The following is a 22,379-nucleotide window of genomic DNA, read 5'->3' on the forward strand; positions in this document are numbered from 1 at the left end:
AATGGGACTGAAATAACCTAGAATCATGGCATCCTCACTCCTCAAAGACTAGGTTGCCATGGAGTGCAAATTGTCAAGAGTACCAGCAAACTGATTGGGAGCTCGTCACGTTAATCAATCACAAGTAAGATGATTAGCCAGATAATGTGAAATGTCTTTGCTCTTAAGAATTTAATTCATTCCTCAAATGGCTTTGCTTTTAAGCCTTTGGTTTGTTAACTTCTAATAAAAAGTCCCACCTGAAACATTTAATCTATCTTTCTCTTGCAGATATTGAACGAGTTTCCATACATTTCTAACTCAGCATGTTCACATTCAGATTTCACTTAGTCAATGAGTAGCTTGGCTGTCAGTACAAGGATTATGATAAATTGTCACCTGAATTTGAGAATCACCAATTGCACCATTTAAGATAGATCAGATTCAGAGAGGGAAATCTACAAATTCTGAAAGAGGGGCGTGATCTATAATAATAATAACCTTTTATTGTCACAAGTATGAATTTACTATGAAAAGCCCCTAGTCGCCACATTCCGGCACCTGTTCGGGTAAGCTGGTTCGGGAATTGAACCCACGCTGCTGGCCTTGTTTTGCATCACAAGCCAGCTGTCTAGCCCACTGAGCTAAACCAGCCATCTACCGGCCACATTGCACCCGAATTTAATTACGTATATGTGGACTCCAGAAGCTGCTGTCAGTTTTGCAGCTGTAATGACAACAGACAGACGGTTCATTAGCATCACACCTACAAAATCCAGTGCAAAGTCAATTTGGGGGGGTGTAAAGCAAGAGAAAGAGAGAAAACTGGGCTCTCAGTTGATGTTAATGATGGTGATAGAGCTGTTAATCACAAAGTGAGATTGAAAAGATTAATTTGGCTGCACGCCAAAAGACATTGGCATCATTGGCAATGTCGGCGTTTGATGTCAGGAAAGGCCTCACGCAGGCTTCCTAGCAGCCAGGATGTTTTGCGAGATCTATACCAACCTCAGGAGGTGTCACATTCAGGATCCCGTCTACAGTGGGTATGACCAAGCCACGCGGGCATACGTTGGTTTTAAACCCACTGAGGTGTGCTCACCTAGGATCTACTGGGCTGTCGGCATCAAAGGGCCTTCCCAGGCAGTCCCCACCCAGGCACCATTCAGTACTGATCACACAAACATGGACCAAGCGAAACGGCACCCAGTGTATCTCCCAGGCCATCGGACGCCCCTGGGTGTCAGGGACTAGATAGGGTGGCACCCTGGTCCTCCTTGGATTGTGGACACCTTGGCACTGCCAGGCAGGCACCTTGGAACTGCCACCCTACCACTACCAAGGTACCTGGGTGGCACTGCAAAGCCAGCAGGAGCACTGCCAGGGTACCAGTGCCAGGGTGGCATTGCCAAGGGTCAGGGTCTGAAGAGCCATGCCCATTAAAGGAGGCCGGGGTTGATAAGAGGCCGGGTATGAAGGAGCCTCTGGAAGGTTGGGCCAGGTGAATGGGGAGGGGGGTGTCATCATTTTGTAGGGGATGCAACATTACCCATAGGTGGGGTTGTGCGGGATCCACAAGCCCTCTTAGAGATCGGGACACCCTTTCAAAACAGTGGCCCAATCTCGGAGGAGCCGGTCTGGCCAACAAATTCAGCTTCCCAGTGATGAAAATAATTCTAAGTGTGGGCTTAACTGGGATTAGAAACTCCGGACCTCCTCAGTGTAACAAGAGATCAGCACGCCGTCCGGTTCTCTGGCGCCCCAAAAGCGATCCCTGACACTCCCCCCCCCCCACCCCTCTCCCCAGCTCCAACGCACTATGGGAGGGCTCCAGCTTCTCTCCCCCCCCCCCCACCCCCCAACACCCAAAAGCTACACGTGACCCCTGCTCAAATCGTCACCATGTTGAAAATGCCAGCTTTGCACCTTGGCAGTAACAACCTGGCATGCTGGCAGTGCCACCTGGGCATCTTGAAAGTCCCAGGCTGGCACCCAGATGGCCCTGACAGGGTGCGAAGATACCATCCTGACCAGAAGATATGCACCTGGGAGCCTCCGATTCCCTGGGAGCACCCACAAGTGCTGCTCCATCTGGTCCCCGTTTGTGGAGACCAGTACTGAACAGCACTCTCGCAAAGTCTCGGGGAAACTGCATATTAAAGTGAGACGAGCTGTCTCGCATTAATCTGCAGATTTACCTAAAAGTGACCCTGCCCATTCACATTGCAACGTTTTGCGAGATCGCGTGTTAGATCACGTGAGGTGGTGCGAGCCGGGTAGATCCTGGGAGCGGGGTCTCCCGGCTTCTACCGGCCACGTATGCGCAGCTTTTTGGATGCAGCATGGCGATTCGATCACCTCCGCAGTGCGCTTTGATACCGGTGGGGAACCCGCTGATAAAGCCAGTGAGATACTTCCAGTATAACATGCCAGTCCTACCGAAGTCTACTGGCTTTTGCATTGCTTGCCCGTACCCCCTGCCAACAAACAAATTCACAGGACCAAAAGATCCAGTCGATGGGAAGTGCCGGAAAATCCTACCTAATGTCTGAAACTGATTAAAACGGACAGTTCTATGAACGATGTGCCTGTGACTGTTTGAATTGACACTTAAATACAGTGCAAAACAATGAAAGCCACATTGAACCACAAAAATTCACATTGAATAGGCGCTATAGTTCAAATAGAGAAATACTTTTGGAAACTTAAGCATACCCGTTGTGCACTGTATGAAATTTAGTAGCAAATTTCCATGTTTGGGTCATGAAAATAATCATCATCTCCACAGATTTATTCACACAAGTGTTATACACTGGTTTCGCCAACACACTTCTACCTAAATGTGGCCCTTCCTGTGAACTAAATGGGTTCAAACAACTGCCTTTTCTGGTTTAAAAGTAATATATGTATGATTGTGGAAGCAGTAAAGAGCCTCATCTTGACATGCCATACTCACTTATTTACAATGTGGCTTAATCTGCAAACAAACACTCGACTAAGAAAACATTACTTTCACAATGTCACACTATTTTACACAGAGGTTTCCTTAACACAATTAGTGATGAACAATATTTTGGATTTCAAGTGTCCCTTTTCGAGGTATTTACTGTGAGAATAATTTTTTGCATTTTTCCTGAAACTCAAGCATAGCCTAAACTATTTTCTCTTTTTTAATTAAAATAGTGCTATTTCATAAAATTATAGTAAAATTTATTGTTGCTTCACTTCACATAGAAAATGGCCATGTAATTTATTTATTGTGTGTTATGTAATACCCCTGGGGTTTGATTCTGAAAAAGCATCTGCAATCATTTTTTCATCATAATTGCTGATTCCAGTTGTTAACAATGATCATTTTGGCTGTGAATTATTCTGAAAAGTGTTGCTTCACCTCTTGGTCCTAATACGATAATTTTCCTCTTTAGTTCAGCACTCTGATGAATAATATTGAGGCTATGAGAAATAATTACTATAAAAATATATCAGGTTTGGGTTGCTCAGAATAAAAAAAAATGGACAAAATTTACAACAGAGAAAATGTCATAATTTCTGGAGGGTTTTTCATTATCTCACTATAGTGTCTAAACCAGTGTTATTTTAGACCATGAAGCACTTGAACTAATGCCACTTACAATTCACCATTCTGATGTTCCACTCTTTTGGTCTCAAGGGGGCAGGATTGACAATAGTGGATGACAGAACTTCTACATTCGCTTTTATGCAAGTGCTGAGAACAGGCATCTCTATAAGGTCAAGTATACTGCTATTGCCATCAAGGCTAGACACTGATCCTGTCATGACAGTGGGACGTAACACAACATCAGATCAGTGCCTTCATTTGTAGTGCATGTAACCTGCATTGTCGAAATGCGATCTCTCACAGCTCAAAATGGCAAGGAGTATTTTCCAGGCTGGAATTTGCATTTCATGCAGTCATTCACAAACTTCATGCGATTATTTGAGAACGCTATGTTACTTAATCTTCATCAATGTTTTCTGAGGACTAAATCTATATTAATTTCTAATGGTTAAAATTATACATTTTAAAGTATAGATCAAGACATCTTTATGGTGCCCGATATATCTTTCAAAACAGTGACACAGAACAGCAATTTAGTTGATAGTCATCTGTAACCTCATATCTATACACTACCACATGCAGGTGACATTTTCACAATGAAATTCCGAATCTTCCACCTGTAAATTTGAAGTAACTAACACATCCCGTCTTCTCAGATTCAGCTAAAAATGTTTTGAATTGTGCAAGTGATTAAAATTGGTGTATCGAAACAGACAAACGTACAATATTAGTCACTTACTGGAAAGATGTGCCCGTTATTCTTATCAACATGAACAGATTAACAATTTTCCTTACTTACCAATCATATCTTTTGTCTTCTTAAAATGTTTATACCATCTTCCAAATTCTTGACATTTTGCTGCTGATACATTTGCATAGTAAGTGCTGTTTACAATGGAGGAAATCATACTCTGCATTAAAAAAACAAAACCTTCAGTCAGTAACAAAGATTTTAAAATTTGTTTCAACCAGTATTACCTCAAATGTTTAAAGTGGTGAAGATTGTAAAATAAAACACTTACACCAGATTTTTCCAGAGTTAATCTCGTCTATAATCATTATTTCAGGAAAGAACGTAACTTTTTCTGGATCCCATTGAATATTTTTATTTCATCTCAGCTGATTTGATCAATGTCAAGTGCTTTACTGACACCTCAAACATTGTAAAATGGGCTTGTTACAGTGGGTATATAATGTATTTATAGAATTTATTAAAAAAAGGACAAATCCATTGTAATTCTAATATATATTTACAACGGTTTACAAATGTACATGCAGTTTAGAAGTAATAAGCCCCACAATTCAACCCCATTCTGATGAAAGAGGTACATTTATTTACAATAATAATTTGGGGCTTAACAGATGGCATCTCAATTAGGTGTGTGTTTCAATCAACTTCCAGGCTGTATCTATTCAGATTTTATACTTGTGCCTTCAAGACAATGAGCACATTTCCTGATAATATGATTAGCTTTCACAAGACTGTTTATTCAAGCTCCTGGTTAATGCACAAGTGCTCTATATTGTCGTATTTGAACAGTGCGTACAGAATTAATCTAAATGAGAACACATATTTCTTTATCAAAATTAGATGCATCTAATATGGACCTTCTATTCGTGTGAAATCAATTAAAGAATAAACTTTAAAAAAAATTAAATTAGGATTCTATTATCCTGCATTCCTGAATCCCAAACTGCATGTGTCAGAGTTGGAAATTTATACAAAGCTTGAAATTATTTGGGGAGAAATGAATTCCAGTGGAATGAATAACACATACCTTATTGAAATGGCTAACATTGAGGCATTACAATTGACCTACAATCCCAAGCTAAGGTGACGAACACAAACATGACAAAAAACTTCAATCTCTTTTGGTATGATTCTTGCTATAGGACAGTTCATCCATTTGAATATTAGCAGATCTATAAAACTTTTATGCCTTGGAGTTCTAGGTTATGTTGCACTGGTTTTGTCTACAATATGCTGCAAATAAATTAATGACCGGACACCAACGGTTATTGGATGACCCGAAACATGGTCTTGAGCGACACAATCTACCGCATACAACTGAACTGAAATTTAACTAAACAAAACAAGCATCAATGACACAATTGGTTATCAGGCACTGCATTTTGTTCATTTTAACCAAAGGAGAACAATTGTATTTACCCTGCTGCCAGCTGTTCACTGTTACAATTGAATGGAGTAGCAGCTTGATCTATTCCCTGGGACAGATGATCCAAATTCAGCACTAGAGTGCTGGTCGCTCTCAATGAGAGGAAAGGGGGAGTCAGGAGGTGGGGGGGGGGGGGGGGGGGGGGGGGGGTGGCTGAGTTTAATTCTTCCTGTTGATAATTTGAGTTGGTGAAAGGAAAGGATGCAAGTGTCATCTTGGACACTGACCATGGCTTTTTTGCCAAACCTGACGACTGGGGGAATTTCAAACCTTTGTAGTCTCCAATCTATTGACTACAACAAAGTGTAAATATTAATGATCACTGATAAGAAAGACTAGGAGAAAGTTGGCAAGAGTAAGATTATGGGTGCGACCTACCCGAATGGGGACAGAATCCCATATTGCGTTAGTTTAGCCAGACACTTCCTGGCGCCCAGAGCGCCGAAAAAAGTCAGCTATCTCACGCCCATCTGGGTAGATCGGGAGCTTCAGTGGGGAACTCCCCGACGAGGCCGCACTTAACCCCAATTTCTGCACTGAGGAGCTCTGCCATTTAAAAATGGAGTCCCAGTCTTTCAAGCCCCTGACGCCACTGCTGAATGTCGCCCAAGCCCCAACACGCTATAATGAGGTCCCTAGGACCCCCTCGCATACCCACGCAGGGCACGCCCTGGCCCGATCACCGCTATGCAAAATATGCCAGTTTGGTACTTTGGCACTGCCAGCCTGGCACCCTAGCAGTGCCACCTGGACATCTTGGCAATGCCAAGCAGGCACCCAAGTGGCACCCAAGTGGCACTGCCAGGGTGCCCGGGTACCACCCTGCCCAGAAGGAATGCACCGGGGGCCTCCAATGCCCATGAGCGCCATTCTGTCTGGTCCCCGTTTGTGGAGACAAACACTAAATGGCACTCGTCCTAGGTCTCCAAGGTGAGAGGGTTAGATCCTGTGCCTTGATTAGATCTTGGGAATGCATATTAGAGTGAGACTAGCTGTCTCACTCTAACATGAAATTGCCAGAAAGTGATCTGTCCACAATGGGGAGGCAGACCTAATTTGGGTTGTGCCTGTGTGCATTAGGGGCAACTGCAAGATGTCATCCTCCCTTTCCTTCTGTGCCACCTGCCTGAAAGAGCCCAACCCTCTGCCCCATTGCTGTACTCTAGGATCTGTCCTTGTATTAAAACCCTAGGACTTATCTTTCTGGACGGCCGTCGTCCTCTCCGGGCTTCTTTTTGCATTCCCAGCAGTGTCCAATACTGAACTCTGGCGCTGTCGAGAGTGCTTGCCAATCAGATTAATTGGCCGCTCCCGAGTGTGGGAATTCCTCCCACTGGGGAACTGAAGCTCAACTGCTGAGCAATTTAGCCTTCCTGCAACATAGCATAGCTGTGGTACAGGCTTTCTCAGCACGAGTTAGCTTCCAGTCAACCTTCCTTCTGCGGTGGCGAGTAGTCTATTCTCCCCGCCCCTATAAAATGCAGCCCTTGATCTCAGCAGGGTCATTTGAACAGAGTCCAAACAGATTTCATTTTTCGCTGTAGAAAGGGTCTTATCCTGCAATGTAGGAGTCACAAATTTTTAGAGTCGATATAAATGGTCACAAAGGGCAGATAAGGTCTGTAGAACTGTCATGCCTTTTACACGGAGGTAAATAAAATCTGTTCCAGCAGTTTCAATAGCTGTGTGTTGTCATTTCCCAGGGGTTATCATTACATAATTATTAATGCTTGGCTGCTTTACATAACCTACAAATATCTCAGCAGAAGACTTTCCTCTGTTCACAGTTTGATTGACAGGTCAACAACATTGGGCACGATCTACCCAAATGGGAACAGAATTCCGTAGCGCGATTAGACTGGTGTTTCCTGCATTTGAACAGCCGGGAAACCTCACGCTATCGATTGGCCATTCGGGTAGATTGAGGACCTCAACGGGGAACATGTGGCTGAGGCCACACTTAGTCCCATTTTCTGAACTGAGGAGCTCCTCTCATGTGAACTCCTCAGTGCAGGGAGAGATTGGCATGCCATTTTTAAATGCCATACCGATCTCTCGAACCCCCACAAGCCCCAACTAACTGTAAAGGAGTCCGTAGGTCCCCACCGCACCCCCTGCACCTGCTTAGGGCACCCTGACCACAGAGGGAAAATGCCAGCCTGGCTCCCTGAAATTCCACTTCCAGAAAGCAGTGCCACATTGGCACCCTGGTGGCACTGCCAGGGTGCCAGGCTGGCAATAGCAGTGTGCCCAGGTGGAACAAGCAATGCCAGGGTGCCATCCTGCCCAGAAGGCAAACACCTGTGGACTCCGATCCCCTGAGAGATCCGCACGAGTGCCGTTCCGTTTTCTCCCTGTTGTGGGTTCAAGCACTGAACAGCACTCATCCGCGATCTCCAAGGCAAGGGAGTTAGATCCCATGCCATAGGTAGATCCTGGGAGTGCATATTAGAGTGAGAGTAGCTGTCTTACTCAAATATGCAGATTCAACAAAACAATGATCCTGCCTGAGATCACGTTGGATCTTGTGAGGTGTGGCAAGCTGGTTAGATCCCAGAAGAGGGACCACACGGCTTCTACCAGCACCGGGCATCTACCAGTCACATTGTGCCATGCCACCTTTCAGGCGCAACACAGCCAATAGATCTCAGCCATTATTAAATGGATTAGCTATCTTTAATGTACAGTTATGAATACAAATCTATTGGCTTTTATAGAGGATTAAGTACTTGAAGGGATTTGAAAGTTTTGAATGGGCTTTCATGAATGACAGTGTTTTTTTATTGTAGTAAAGCCTGTCATAGATATTTAGACCCAAATGTTATTTCTTCTCCACATGGCTCCTTCAGTCTGCTCATGGTGGATACTGAGTGAGGAGTATGTCGGATGCAAGGGTGAGGGGTGGTGGGTGGGGGGCATGCATTATTAAGAATTGTCATTAAGTTGGTACAAGGGCTATAACAGACAATGGATCTGGGTGTGGGGCATGGGATTGCATGATTTGCCACTGGGGACAGGAGGTACTGTAGGGAGTAGGTGGGGAGCAATAGACTGAAGGGGTGTGGCTAGAGGGCCTAGAATTTAAGAAAGTAACTGGGATGAAGTTGCAGAGACTGACATGGGCCTTTTAAACAGCCCTCGGCACTTTACAATGCCTGTGCCGGCCTCTGATCACCATCCAGGGGCGGGGGGCCATATTCAACCCCACACTGACCCACTCCGGATCAGCAATCAGCTCTGACAGAACACTGTCTTACAAAGTGGATTCAGCCTGCTAGGAATGTGAAAATACAGCCCGACATGCTCAGCACTCTCCCTGTCAGTGAGTCTGACCTGGCATAACCAGGTAGTATGCCGTTCAAATGTTTGTTGTTCTAAAAGAAAGATAACCTTAGAGTGAGCTCAAGTATTTGCTAAAACAAATAATACAATATTACTTCTTTCAAATTTAGCTTATCAATCTTGTGTACTATTCAGTTATTATATGGCTTTCATTGGTGATTGCAATGGCCGTGCAATCATCTTGCAAATGGAAATCTGAAGTATTGTTGTTGCCCACAGAAAAGCAAATCATTACACAATGTATTAAAAATATGCTTCAAACTGGGATAACTCTAGAGAAATCCTCAAATTGGAAAAAGGTTCTCAAAATAACTTTCAGGCTGGAAAAAAACCACCTCATCCAAGTCCTTTTAATTATTCAGGAAGAATAGAGTAAAAATTGTTGTATTTGTTTATTATTAAAATGGCCACTCGATCAGCCATGTGGGCATGACTGGAATGGCAGGTTTCTGTTAACAGTGGAGTCTGTGATCTTAGTCACCCCCACAAGCTGACTCACTGCTCTAAAGGGAAATGCAACAAGCTTTACATTATATATGTTTGTAATCAAAAGACTCAGAAGATTATTTTGGGAAGTACTTTAGAATTCACTAAATAAATCGTAGCATTAGACAGCATTAAAAGCCCTATTTAGAGTGATGTTATCAACTAATAAAAAGCAACATGTCAGTAGTGGTGAGTTTTCTCACAAGTGAGCAGACATTGCAATTTTTGTGAGCCAATTAGGTTTTACGCTCTGAGAACACTTGGAGCTTATTTCACACCAATGAGCAACTATCCACTCTTACTTTTAATATTATTTAGAAACACAGATGTCCACTTGAAAGTGAGATTAGACAGCTCGGGTTACACACAAGTAGCATACAAATATTCCACATCATATATGCAGACTGTGAATTTTTTTTACTGAAGGCATGGAAACCTAGACTGTGTGGTTGTAATGATGGTGAAACTGTCAGCTTTTGCTCTCATTACACTTGTGAAACTGACAGTAACTTCTGGTGTCCATACACACAGTTAAACGCAAGCCTCAGTAATTACTGTCAAGAGTACCCAGCTCCTCCACAGGGTAAGCTGTTGTAGTCCTTGCAGACACACTCAGTACATAAGTCAGTGATCTGATGTGAAGTTAACTTTTTTACACTTTATTCTCAGTGTAAAAAAACACTGAAAATGTGATGCCTTTTTGAATGATATGTAACTATGTTTTTATGGTATACCAGGTCATAATTTCTGCTGAACAATCTCTCTGTCCCTGAGAAACACATTTTAGAAATCTCGAGTGTCATTTCATTTTCTTTCCATGATAAAAATTCCATAGATTCTTAAGATAATGAAAATAATTTTTGTAATTTTCTTGCTAGTGTTAAAGGTAATTCAGTTTCCATCTTAATGTCATGTATAATTCCCAATGTTTATTTTGCTTTCTGCAAACAATAAAATAGAGAATGGTTATCAGTGTTTTTGACTTGGCTTGCGGACCAAGAGAATTCTCCAATCAGATTCGCTGCTCAGTTTGCTTGATGCGTTAACCGATCTTGCACATCAGAGATCCCCTTTGGCTACCATCAGAATGAAATCAGTGTCATAATAGGGGAAACCAATACCATAAGTGCCAGGCAATGACCATCTCCATGATTAAAAAAAACTATATTTCCCTGTGATATTCAGCAGCATTACCTTTGACGAGTTCCCCGGTAGTACAATGGTTAACATTGTTGCATCCCAGCACTAGGGACCCGGGTTCGATTCCCAGCTTGGGTCACTGTCTCTGTGGAGTCTACACGTTCTCCCCATGTACGCGTGTGTTTCCTCCGGGTGCTCCGGTTTCCTCCCACAAGTTCCGAAAGTCGTGCTTTTTAGGTGATTTCAACATTCTGAATTCTCCCTCCGTGTACCGAACAGGCGACTAGGGGATTTTCACAATAACTTCATTGCAGTGTTAATGTAAGCCTACTTGTGACACTAATAAAGATTATTATGATTATAACATGCTAGGGTAGCCAGTGACCAGAAGCTTAACTGGACCTGCCGTATAAATACTATGGCTACAAGGGCAGCACGGTGGTGCAGTGGTTAGCATTGCTGCCTCACGGCGTCGAGGTTCCAGGTTCGTCCCCGGCTCTGGGTCACTGTCTGTGCGGAGTTTGCACATTCTCTCCGTGTTTGCGTGGGTTTCGCCCCCACAACCCAAAGATGTGCAGGGTAGGTGGATTGGCCACACTAAATTACCCCTTAATTGGAAAAAATGAATTGGGCACTCTAAATTTATAATAAATAAATAAATAAATACTATGGCTGCAAGAAATGGCCAGAGACTGGGAATTCTACAGCGACTAACTGATTTCATGGCTTCTTAAAATCTGTCCACTATCTACAAGGCATATGTCAGGGTTATGATGGAATCAGCCCCATTTGCCTGGATGAGTGCAGTTCAAGAAACTCAATACCATTTAAGACAAAGCAGCCCACTTGATTGATAGCCCTTCTTAAACGTTCACTCCCCCTCCCCACCCACCATCGGTGGACAGAATTATGATCCTTGTGAAGGCTGATAACTTTATAAAAAGAAATGAATCCTTGCAAAGTCAACAAAAAGAAAACCAATGGATAAGGTTTCACTTTTTCAAACTTTTACTGTAACAAATCAACTAAAATCAAAATAACTACAACATTAATAAACAGGTGAAGGATATTTATAGTAAAAATAAAATTCACTTTAAATAATCGATCCACCAAAGCTACGCCTCACACAGTTACCAGCACTCATATTACTTCCCGCAGAAATTTGGGACCATGTGAAATCTCAGAGTCTTTCCAATTTTCCCTCTGCTTTATAGGGTCTCTCACTCGCTACTCAATTGTTTCAGCCCTCGAGTCTCATTCACCAGCAGCCATATTCCATCTGAAGCCCCCAGACACAGTTTACATCAACATTTCTGAACACTCACTCACTTGAGTCACGACAGTCCCGATGGCATAGTATGCCTAGAGACTCCCTTCTCCAACCTCTTTAAACAGTCTGGTCGGTTCGAGCAAAACTGAAACAGCAGCAATGGGTTTGTCCAATCTACAATCCATTGCCCTTTCAGTCTTTGGCTCTGTGTTCTTTCCAACTGCCGAACACACGTTCCTTTGCCAGCGACCAAATGATCCAGAACCAGAACCTCCTTGCGATTCCCATCTCCCTTTCCCTCTCAGCTTTCTGGTGAGACATTAAATCAAGGTCCTAGGTACTCCCTGACCAGTCCACAATACTATTTAGAAGACTTTCAGTAGAGATATCCCTGGTGTTCTGGCCAATATTCATTCCTCACTCAACATCACAAAAAAAAATAATCTGGCCATTATCGCATTGTTGTTCATGGGACATTGATGTGAACACATTATCAGTCATATTTCATACATTACAACAGTGACCTACTCATCCAAAAGTACTTAACTGGCCATAAAGTACTTGGAGATTTCTTGAGGTCATGAAAGACACAATATAAATGCGAGTCTTTCATTTTTATATTCCTCAATTAATGAACGTTACTTGTCAATGTGAAGCAAGGGTGCAGGACGTGTCTGGTTGGAGAACTTTAGTGCCGACCACCAAGAGTGGTTCAACTGCTGGCTGAACTCCGAAAGACCACATGGCTGACCCATGTGCCCCTGGCAAATCTGTTTGCCATGAGGGGATGGGAATGTAAAATAGGTCCGTGGGTACCCACCTCACCAGCTTCTCATCAACGTTAGAGTTCCCACAAAGCACGGGGGTGGGATGGTGCCACAATTGACAGCCCACCCGATATATTTAAATGACTAATCAAGGGTCAATTAGGCTAGTTACCAAGCCCATAAAACATTTGGAATGTGCAGACAGGCAGGAGTGGGCAGCCTGATTTCTTAAATCAATGCCTAAGGGCGAGAAGAAAGGGGTGGGTAGCTCGTCGGGGGCTGTCCTTTGCCAATTGCAGGGAGGGCCACCCCTTAGGTCGCACAAAGACTTGGAAATATATTACTGTTCATTCATCATTGCTGAGTCAAAATCCTGGAACTCCCTGTCTACAAGCATCATGAGTGCACACTCATCACTTGGACTGCAGAGGTTCAAGAACCACTATCCTCTCAAGGACAATAGGGGAAGAGCAAAGAATGCTGGCCTTGCCAGTGATATCCACATCCCATGAGTATATAAATTAAAAAAGGAAACAGAAATCTTGTAAAAGTAATAAATCTTTGTGACAATATTTAGTTCCTCGTAGCTGGCCATAGATTCAGAATATCTTTTTATGCAATCACATTAATGTAACAAATGAGTCTGAAAAGAATTTAAGTTATGAGACCTCATATGATTACGGGTAAATGGAACACAATCATTATTTCTTTTATGTGTAGGGGCTCTGCAGCCATCCACCTCAGCACTGCATGCAAGATTGCACTGTGGGTCAAGTATCGGTTTCTAAATCCATAGCACACACATGGTAATGCATCTGCTAAATCTTTTCCAAAGACTAAACTGCAGCTCACTTGAAATATGCCTATTCGATCATTACATTTAAAATATGGTAATCCTTACTGAACTTTGTTTCATGTAAAATTGAGTCAAAACTTTAGTGAACATTATTGCTTCAGTTTGTGTGTTTTGTATACTGTAATAACATTGACTTGGCATGTTCTGTCCTAGGAATCCTCTAGACTAAACAATGTTATGGGCCAAATTTGTTAAAATCCATGGCAACAACAAAAAGAGGCTAAAAGAGTACTAATATCAATATGTTGGTTTGGACAAAGAATTGGTACAGCAGCTCCTCAAATTTACAAAGTTTACTAATTGATTATTAGTTTTTTCATATTTTGCTTCACTTAATCGTTACAGAGTAAACAGAACGAATATTTAAGTTCCTTTAGATTCAAAATCTGTATGAAGAGGTTAATTATTGATATACAGTAATTGAGTGACTCAGGATTTTTTTTTAATGAACTACTCCAATATTCTGTTACCATCACCCTTCTAAAATAGAGGATATTAAAATATAGATAATGATGTTCAAATGAATGCGAAATATTAATGAGAGAGAGTTGGTTTCTTGTGTATTTTTTTTCGTACAGACATGAAGTAACCCCCAATCCCTTTCCTTGTACTTTAAAGTCAATAGAAGATCTGAATGGTTTAGACATCTATTGCTGGAGATGACTGTGGCATATTAACATTTAAGAACAGAAAGGTTTTTTAGCTCTGGAGCAAAGATTTCTTCCCAGTCTTAAGCTTTTTGGAGGAAGATCAAACTAACAATAAATGGCCAACTGACAAGTTTAACCGTCTCTTGTACCTTGCAAGAATAAAACCAAAGGGTAAAGAAAAAAAACAGTATTCTGTTATTCATGTGAGATCACAAAACAGATGCAGAATTATGAATGCTATTAGCTGCTGGCAAATCCTTTTAAAAATCAAAGATATTGGGGGTGATTTTGAGGCTGCACCAGCCGTGACGTAGGCGGGAAATCCAGAGAGAATCGCATTTCCCGATATTACCCGCCCATCGTTGGTGATGTCGTGAAGTTCACGCCCCCATAGGGTATGGACCCTCATTTCAATAGGTTTTAATGTATTTGAGTATCATTAACTGGGTCCCCCTCCACATGATACCCCCATGCTAAATATTTATATCACGTCGACGAGGTTTACAACATGTTTGGGCAAACGGGATTCAGTCAAATGGAACCTTCGGGGGCGCAGAGGTAGTAGAATCTCCAGGAAGGGAGAGGGATATTCCTGGCAAAGGTGGCACTGCCAAGTAGTCACAGTGCCAGCCTGGCAGTGCCAAAGCCGAACTGTGCTGGGGCAGTGCAGGGGTGGGCCCTGGTGGGAGCCTTATGGGGTGGGGTTCACTTGTGTGCGGTGAGGGAGGGAATTGGACACTGAGGGGGTGGGGTGAGTGCCGGCGACACCTTTAGGGTGGTGAGGTGGTGAGTGGGGAGATGTCAGTGGGGAGGGGGGGGGGGGGGGGGGGTTGACAGCTCCCAATACGTCTGTGGTAGGACACAGTAAGAAGTCTTACAACACCAGGTTAAAGTCCAACAGGCTTGTTTCAAATCACTAGCTTTCGGAGCACAGCTCCTTTATCTGGTGACCTGGTCAGCAGATACAAGGAACACCCTCACTTGCATGTTCCCCTCGAAGTCACCCACCATCCTGACTTGGAACCAAATCACCATTCCTTCACCGTCGCTGGGTCAAAATCTCAAAACTCTCTTCCAAACCACACTCTGGATGTTCCTGCAACAAATGGACTGCAGCAGATCAAGAAGGCAACTCACAAGCACCTTTTCAAAGGAAATTAGAGATGGGCAATAAATGGTGGTCTAGCCTGTGACACCCGCATCCCATGGAAGAATAAAACTAAATTCAGCAAAATCCACAAGATTTTTTAATCTAACTACATTTAATTTAAAAAAAAAATTCAGAAATATTTATGCTCAATAACATCATTACCAAATATTCAGTATAGCAACCTGTTGCTTATGTTTGAAGAAAATTACAGACACTAATTTCTAAATTTCACTGTTATCAAATCAATGTTCCTTATCCATAAAGGAAAATATTTTGCTGAATAAAACATAGTTAAATGTAATTGACCTGCTTCAATTCAGCCTGAACATCATTTTCTTATAAGTGTGGGCAATTGAGGTTGTGTGCAATGTCCCTTTAAGAACGGAGTCACAAGACCTGCATGACATCATCGTATTTTGTGGGCTTTTAGGAGTCTATTGCCAAACATTGTACAGTGAAGATCAATTCAGTAAACTTCTGTTGATCTTGCATTAAACCCAAGTGCATCAGCAATCTATTTCTTTTGCTCCGTTAGTCTAAAGATACAACAGTTTACAAAAAGAAAATTTGCAATTGTGACAAGGAACGGAACGGATCAACAGAAAGAAAAAATATCTTTTACAAGAAGGAAAAAAAAACATTGAAGTGGAGCAGTTTTAACAGATCAATAGCTTCAACAGGTCAATTGATCAGCAGAAGGTCAGAAATCACTGGCATCGGAACCAGTAAGGTTTTGGGACAAAAAGTCCAAGGAAGGGCCCATACCGATTTTAAACCGGCAATCTGAGGAGTCAGGCTGCAGGGCTCACCACGTACAGTAAAGTAAAACATGGAGGTAGAACAGGGCCGAGAACAAAAGATTATCATAACTTGCATTTAAGTTAAAGCTATTACAAACTGGTAATCTATCTTGAACTAGACCACTAAATTAAGCAAATGGGGACGAGCATTCTGATACAATGAAAAATGGCGGGAACCTTCGAGGAGATGGGCTATTTTGACAAAGACTCAGAGAACTGGAATTCATCTCCAGAGAGGTTCCATTGTTATATTCTGGCCAATAGAATTTCAGAAGAGATAGAGGTCGCGGTTTACCAATTGAGTCCCTCCAGAATCGGGAGGGGACACTGCTGGTATCCTTCCCCAGAATTCCCTACAGCTGTTAGGCCTCACAAGATCTAACCAGATCTCGTGAGACATCGCGATCTGGATCCTGTCCACAATGGACGGGACCTAGTCTTGCATGGTTAAGTGAGTTTAAGAACCCACTTAACCGTGCTGACCCCAGATTGACCGGCCACCTGGCATCTATCGTCCTCGCCGAGGAGAACCCAGCTGAGTGCTGTTTAGTACAGTCCCACAAATGGGAACCAGGCTGAATGGCATCTGCCGGGTTGGGGGGGGGAGAGGATCTCCCAGGCAATCTGAGGCCGCCGGGTGGTCTTGGCAGTGCCAAGGTGCCAAGCTGGCATTTACGCAGTGGGGTTGGGCCCAGACTGTGTAAGGGCTCGAGGACCCCCCAACAGGAGTTAGCAGGGCCCAGGGGTCGTGTTGGGGGGTTGGTAGATTAGGGCGCCATTTGAAAATGGCCCTCAGATCGCTTCCTGCACTGAGTAGCTCCGACTGTCGAAGCTCTTCAGTGCAGGAAATTACTCTAAGTGTGGCCTTGGGCGGGCGGACCGGAAAAAAAAGTGCCGTTCGAAGCGCTGGGAACGACCCCTCGATTCCTGCCCAGAACGGACTCTTTTTTTTTGTTAAATTGTGGCCTAAGGTTCCTGCATTCCTAAGTACAATTGGAAGCAAAACTTTTAGTTCAGCCCGAGATTGAGGTTAAGACAGATCAAGAGTTGGTTAAAATATCAGAAGATCATTATTTACCAAAGCCATTGATTATTGCGGAAAAGTTTTGAGTTAATCAAAGGAATCAGTTAGAAGTGGAAGATATTGAGCAGTATGTTGCAACCTTCGAGTGACTTAGAGTTTTCCAAATTTGGCGACTCGTTAGACCACACAATTAGAGATCATTTGCTGTGTGGTTTGTCTGAAGACTGGATTAGAAATTGCTGTTTCAGTAGATCTTGCAGCTGAGGAGAATGCTCAGCTCAGAGCAAGTATGAGGATCTATAAATTGGCTGTCGCACAGAAGATACCTACCCAGCAACCGGCATGTCATCGCTGTGTACAAACAGGCCATTCACAGGCAAACTGCTGTGGCAAGGACAGCCAATGTAAAAATTGTGCAGAACTGAACTCACAGCATGAGCTTACTGGAGTAAATTAACTTCTCCAAAGAAGATGCTTAAAGGAACATACTGAACTTGTTCAAAGTAGAAATAAAACAAATTCAACAAAGAAAATTCACAATGCTAAAGAAAAGAACAACAACTACAATTAAACTAAAGAAATTCATTCTTTTTTTAAATAAATTTAGAGTACCCAATTATTTTTTTTCCCCAATTAAGAGGAAATTTAGCATGGCCAATCCACCTAACCTGCACATCTTTGGGTTGTGGGGGTGAAACCTGCGCAAACACGGGGAGAATGTGCAAACTCCACACAGACAGTGACCCAGGGCTGGGATTCGAACCCGGGTCCTCAGCACTGTAGTCCCAGTGCTAACCACTGTGCCACCCTAAAGCAATTCAGTTTGTAGGCCGAGCAGGAGGACAGATGTTCAGCAAGATTGACCTATCACAGGCCTCCCTGCAAATTAATGTGGCAGCTGAACCTCAACACCTGCTCACCATCATCACTCACAAAGGCCTATTCCACTACAAGAGATTGCCTTTTGGAATAAAGTCAGCACCAGCTTTATTTCAACGCTCAATGGGCCAGATTCTTAGTGGCTTACCGGGGTGGTGTTACCTGGATGATATATTGATAGCCGGCACAAGTGATCAAGAACACTTGCAACACTTGGAAGCTACACTAAAACAACTTCAAATACATGGGCTTTGTGTCAGGAAAGATAAATAATTTCATCCAGACCTCTGTAAAATATTCTGTACATGAAATTGATACTAAGGGTCTGCATAAAGCACCGAAAAAAATGAAAACTATTTTGGAGTTTCCACGACCAACGAATGTCACTCAGCTTAGGTCATTCCGAGGGTTAATCAACTACAATGGAAAATTGATCCAGAACTTAGCAACACCACTGAAACTGTTACATACGTTGTTGTGCAACAAAACAGGCACAGCAATGGATACCAGAATGTGAAAAAGTACATCAATCGGCAAAGAATCTCTGAAAAACTCAGAAGTGTTGGTATATTTCAACCCAAAGTTATCATTACACCTGGCCTGTGATGATTCACCGTACGGTGTTGGAGCAGTGGTGTCACATACACAACCTTAGGGGAAGAAAGACCAATAGCTTTTGCATCTCGTACATTAACAAGTGCAGAATCTAACCTCACTCAGTTGGAGAAGGAAGCACCGAGTACGGTATTTGATGTTTGAAAATTCCACTAATACATGTTTGGTCATCACTTCACATTGCTGATGGACCACAGGCCCTTAACAGCTATTTTTAGGCTATATGGTCATTAGCATTATCTGCACTCCCCTACGAGATCAAATACCGTCAATCCGAAAGTCATGCCAATCCGGATCCATTATCACACTTACCTTTACAAGCTGGTCAAATATCACCTGGTCACGATAATATTTTTTACTGTTCACAGATTGAGAATGTTCCAGTGACTGCAGTTCAAGCCAAAAGACATACCATAAATCGTCCTGTGATGGGGAAGGTTCTGTAAAGGTACTAAAATGAGAAGATAGCAGGAAAACACTGGAGTGGTGTACGCCGGCGTCAACGGGCCTCCTGGCCAGCAATTCACCGGTATTTACAGGGATAGCACGGCGACGGAGTGCTGCACGCTTCTCTGGCGCCGAAAGGCGGCCCTGCATGGCCGGCATGGGTCCGCACATGCGCGTGGTTGCCGTCTCCGCGCCGGCGCGGAGCAACATGTCGGGGACTTTACAGCGGGCCGCGTGGAAGGAGGTAGGCCGCCTCCAGATCACGGCCTCCCGCCGATCGAAAGCCCACAATCACAGGCCTGAATCCGTGGAGCCCCCCCCCCCCCTCCCCCCCCCCCCCCCCCCCCCCCCGAGTCAGATCTCCCCACCTCCCCACCAGGACGTTCACCGCGGCCCCGGGTCTGAGCACCCACTGGGTGGTACCAGGAGAATCGCTGCGTGGGCCTATTTCAGCAGCCCCGACTGGCACCGTAACGACCGCACGGGCGTGACTAACGCCGATTCTCTGGTCGCCAGAGAATTGCGTTCTGGCGTCAGAGCGGCAAGCTTCTAAGGAGCAAGGTTCACTTCATTATTGTATGAATACGTTTTGTGCAACATAGGTGGCAAGGGCGGCAAGTGGCACAGTGGTTAGTACTGCTGCCTACAGCGCTGAGGACCCGGGTTTGAATCCTGTTCCCGGGTCACTGTCCGTGTGGAGTATGCAAATTCTCCTCGTGTCTGCATGGGTTTCAATGGGCGGTGCGGTGGTACAGTGGTTAACACTGCTGCTTCACAGCTCCAGGGTCCCAGGTTCAATTCCGGCCTCGGTGACTGTCTGTGTGGAGTTTGCACCACTTTCTCTCCGTGTCTGCGTGGGTTTCCTCCCGGTGCTCCGGTTTCCTCCCACAGTCCTACCACTGGTGTCCAAAGGTTAGGTCGGATTGTTGGGTTATGGGGATAGGATGGAAGCCTGAGCTTGGGAAGGGTGCTCTTTCCAGGTGCCTGTGCAGACTCGATGGGCCGAATGGCCTCCTTCTGCACTGTAAATTCTATGATTCTATATCAAAATACCATACATGCAACTACACAAAGTACGCACACCAGTTTTGCTTTTGATGAAAACAAAACTGAGGATTTACTCTTTGATATGTCTTGAGACATATGACAGAGTAAAGCAAAACCAACAGACACAGATCTTGAGATGAGGCGGTATCTCATGGAAATGCTCATTTCAACAAGGAGAATAAGTGTTAGCTCGCAGCTACAGAACTAGTGAGAAGTGGATCCCTGCGAAGGTATTGGCTCAGACTAGTCCAATATCCTACATAGTCCAGACAACAGACAAACTCTTGTGGAGATGCCTCGTGAATTAATTATCGCATTTTTGTACCAGTGCCAGAATTACCTCAAGAGGTAACGGTCTCCATTCCATCGGACTGTGCAACGTCTCGCTCATCTACAGAAGAAGAGATTGCATCAGAAGTACCTGCTACTACAAATTTTCCCTTGGAAACAGAGTCTGTAATGCCTTCCAGGGAGAGACATCTAATGGAGAATGTGAAAGTACTTCTAAGGTCAAGAATATCAAATCCCGGAAGTGTGCAGGCAACCAGTGAGACACAGACACCCATCTATCTTATTGACTGTAGTATTACCATGTAATAATATGATGCCTGCACTTGTATATAGATGTTACTAACTATGTTAAAATACTAGTTATTGGTGGTGTTGGATCTTAGAAGTAAAGGAGGAGGGATGTTATATTTGTCGGTTATTATTGTTGTGTGAAACATCTCTTTAAGAACAGTCACGTAACATGTGTGATGTCATTGACTACTTTGCAGGTTTTTGGGAGTCTAGTGCCAAACCTTGTACAGTGAAGATCTATTCAATGAACCTCTGTTGATCTTGCATTAAGCCCATATACTTCAGCAATCTATTTCTTTTGTACTGTTAGTCTAAAAATTCGAAGGAATTTATGTTTTTCAAATGCATGCACATTTTGTGTTACTATTTGATTTCAATATATATGATTTCTTCATTAGGTCCACAGTCAAATGTTTGATGGCCTTATAATAAATCGCTTATAATTTGTTTATTTGGGTGTAGAACTATTCTTCAGGTAAGAGCATATTCAAAAACAGTATTGTCCTGTCAGTAAAACAGTCCTTTAACAAGTATTTACACTGTCGCTACTAGTCTTAGACCAGTTTCTAACTAGGCAGAACCATGTTTACATTGCTTGGCTCCTGCTTGGCTGGAACTTTAACTGTCCAGTTCAGGAAAGAACTCTGCACATAGCGGGATACATTGGCATGGCTGTTTCCCAAATGTTGGAAATTTAAATAGTTCGCGAACCATAAGGAGGAATTTCTGCTCTATAAACATTTAAACTAAGGTACAAGTTGTTCAACCTATCCTCTGAAAGCTTTGCAATGCAGGATTGATACTGCACTGGTGGTGTGAGATTACCTCCTCAAGGGAATTGCACATTGCTTTTCTCCAGTCAGATTAGATCCTTACTGAACTAACACTGCCAGTTCAACAATACAATGGTGAAATCATAAAGGATTGGGGACCTGCCACTGGAAACAAATTAGAAAGAAAACTGAATCTCCTAGCGGATTACATCTGACCCACATCTAGAAGGAATGTTTAACTCTTTCCACCTGTAATTTCAATTAACCTGACCAGCAACCGTCTATGGCACATATCAGTTTTAACTTTCTGTCCACACTGGCCTCACTGCTGCTATATACTGCAATGATTTAAAGAAGGAGGCTGGCAAGACAAAAGGGAATCAAGCAACCTTTCCAACTGAATGCCAAGTTTTATCCAATAAATGGGGAGGGTTAGCGACAAGAAGCATCCAGCTGTAAAACCACCCGCCAAATCCAAAATAAAATGGTTGATATGAAGGGTGATCAAGCTGCATTGTGGCAACCTCATGTAACATGAGAAAAGCCAAAAGAGGAGACAAGCAAGCCAAGCTTTATCCTAGTAAGTCTACTTTAGTAACACATGTAACAAACAAATTTTAAAACGTATCTGCTTGTTCATGTTCGCAAATAGATACGAGTTTGGAAAAAGGGAATGGGAAGCACACAATACAATACTGGCTCGGCAGTTGAAAGTAGTTTCAGAGCACAAAGGTGATAAGATAGGTTGGTTAAATAAACAAGAATTTGCTTTCACAGAGAGTTTTATCACAATAAAACATTTCAAACAGCTTCAC

General features: G+C 43.2%; 1 protein-coding gene across 6 annotated transcripts in view; it reads right to left on the bottom strand.

Moving 5' to 3' along the window:
• LOC119966337 (DNA-binding protein SATB1-like) overlaps positions 1–22,379 on the bottom strand; it is a 169,195-nt gene that overhangs the window by 120,938 nt on the left and 25,878 nt on the right. For all 6 annotated transcript variants that reach the window (XM_038797837.1, XM_038797841.1, XM_038797839.1 and 3 more), the window contains one exon: positions 4,359–4,470. In XM_038797837.1, coding sequence (XP_038653765.1) covers positions 4,359–4,470 — 112 coding nt within the window. The remainder of the gene's footprint in view (positions 1–4,358; positions 4,471–22,379) is intronic.

The sequence above is a fragment of the Scyliorhinus canicula genome, chromosome 5, assembly GCF_902713615.1.
Source record: "Scyliorhinus canicula chromosome 5, sScyCan1.1, whole genome shotgun sequence".
Classification (NCBI taxonomy): domain Eukaryota; kingdom Metazoa; phylum Chordata; class Chondrichthyes; order Carcharhiniformes; family Scyliorhinidae; genus Scyliorhinus; species Scyliorhinus canicula.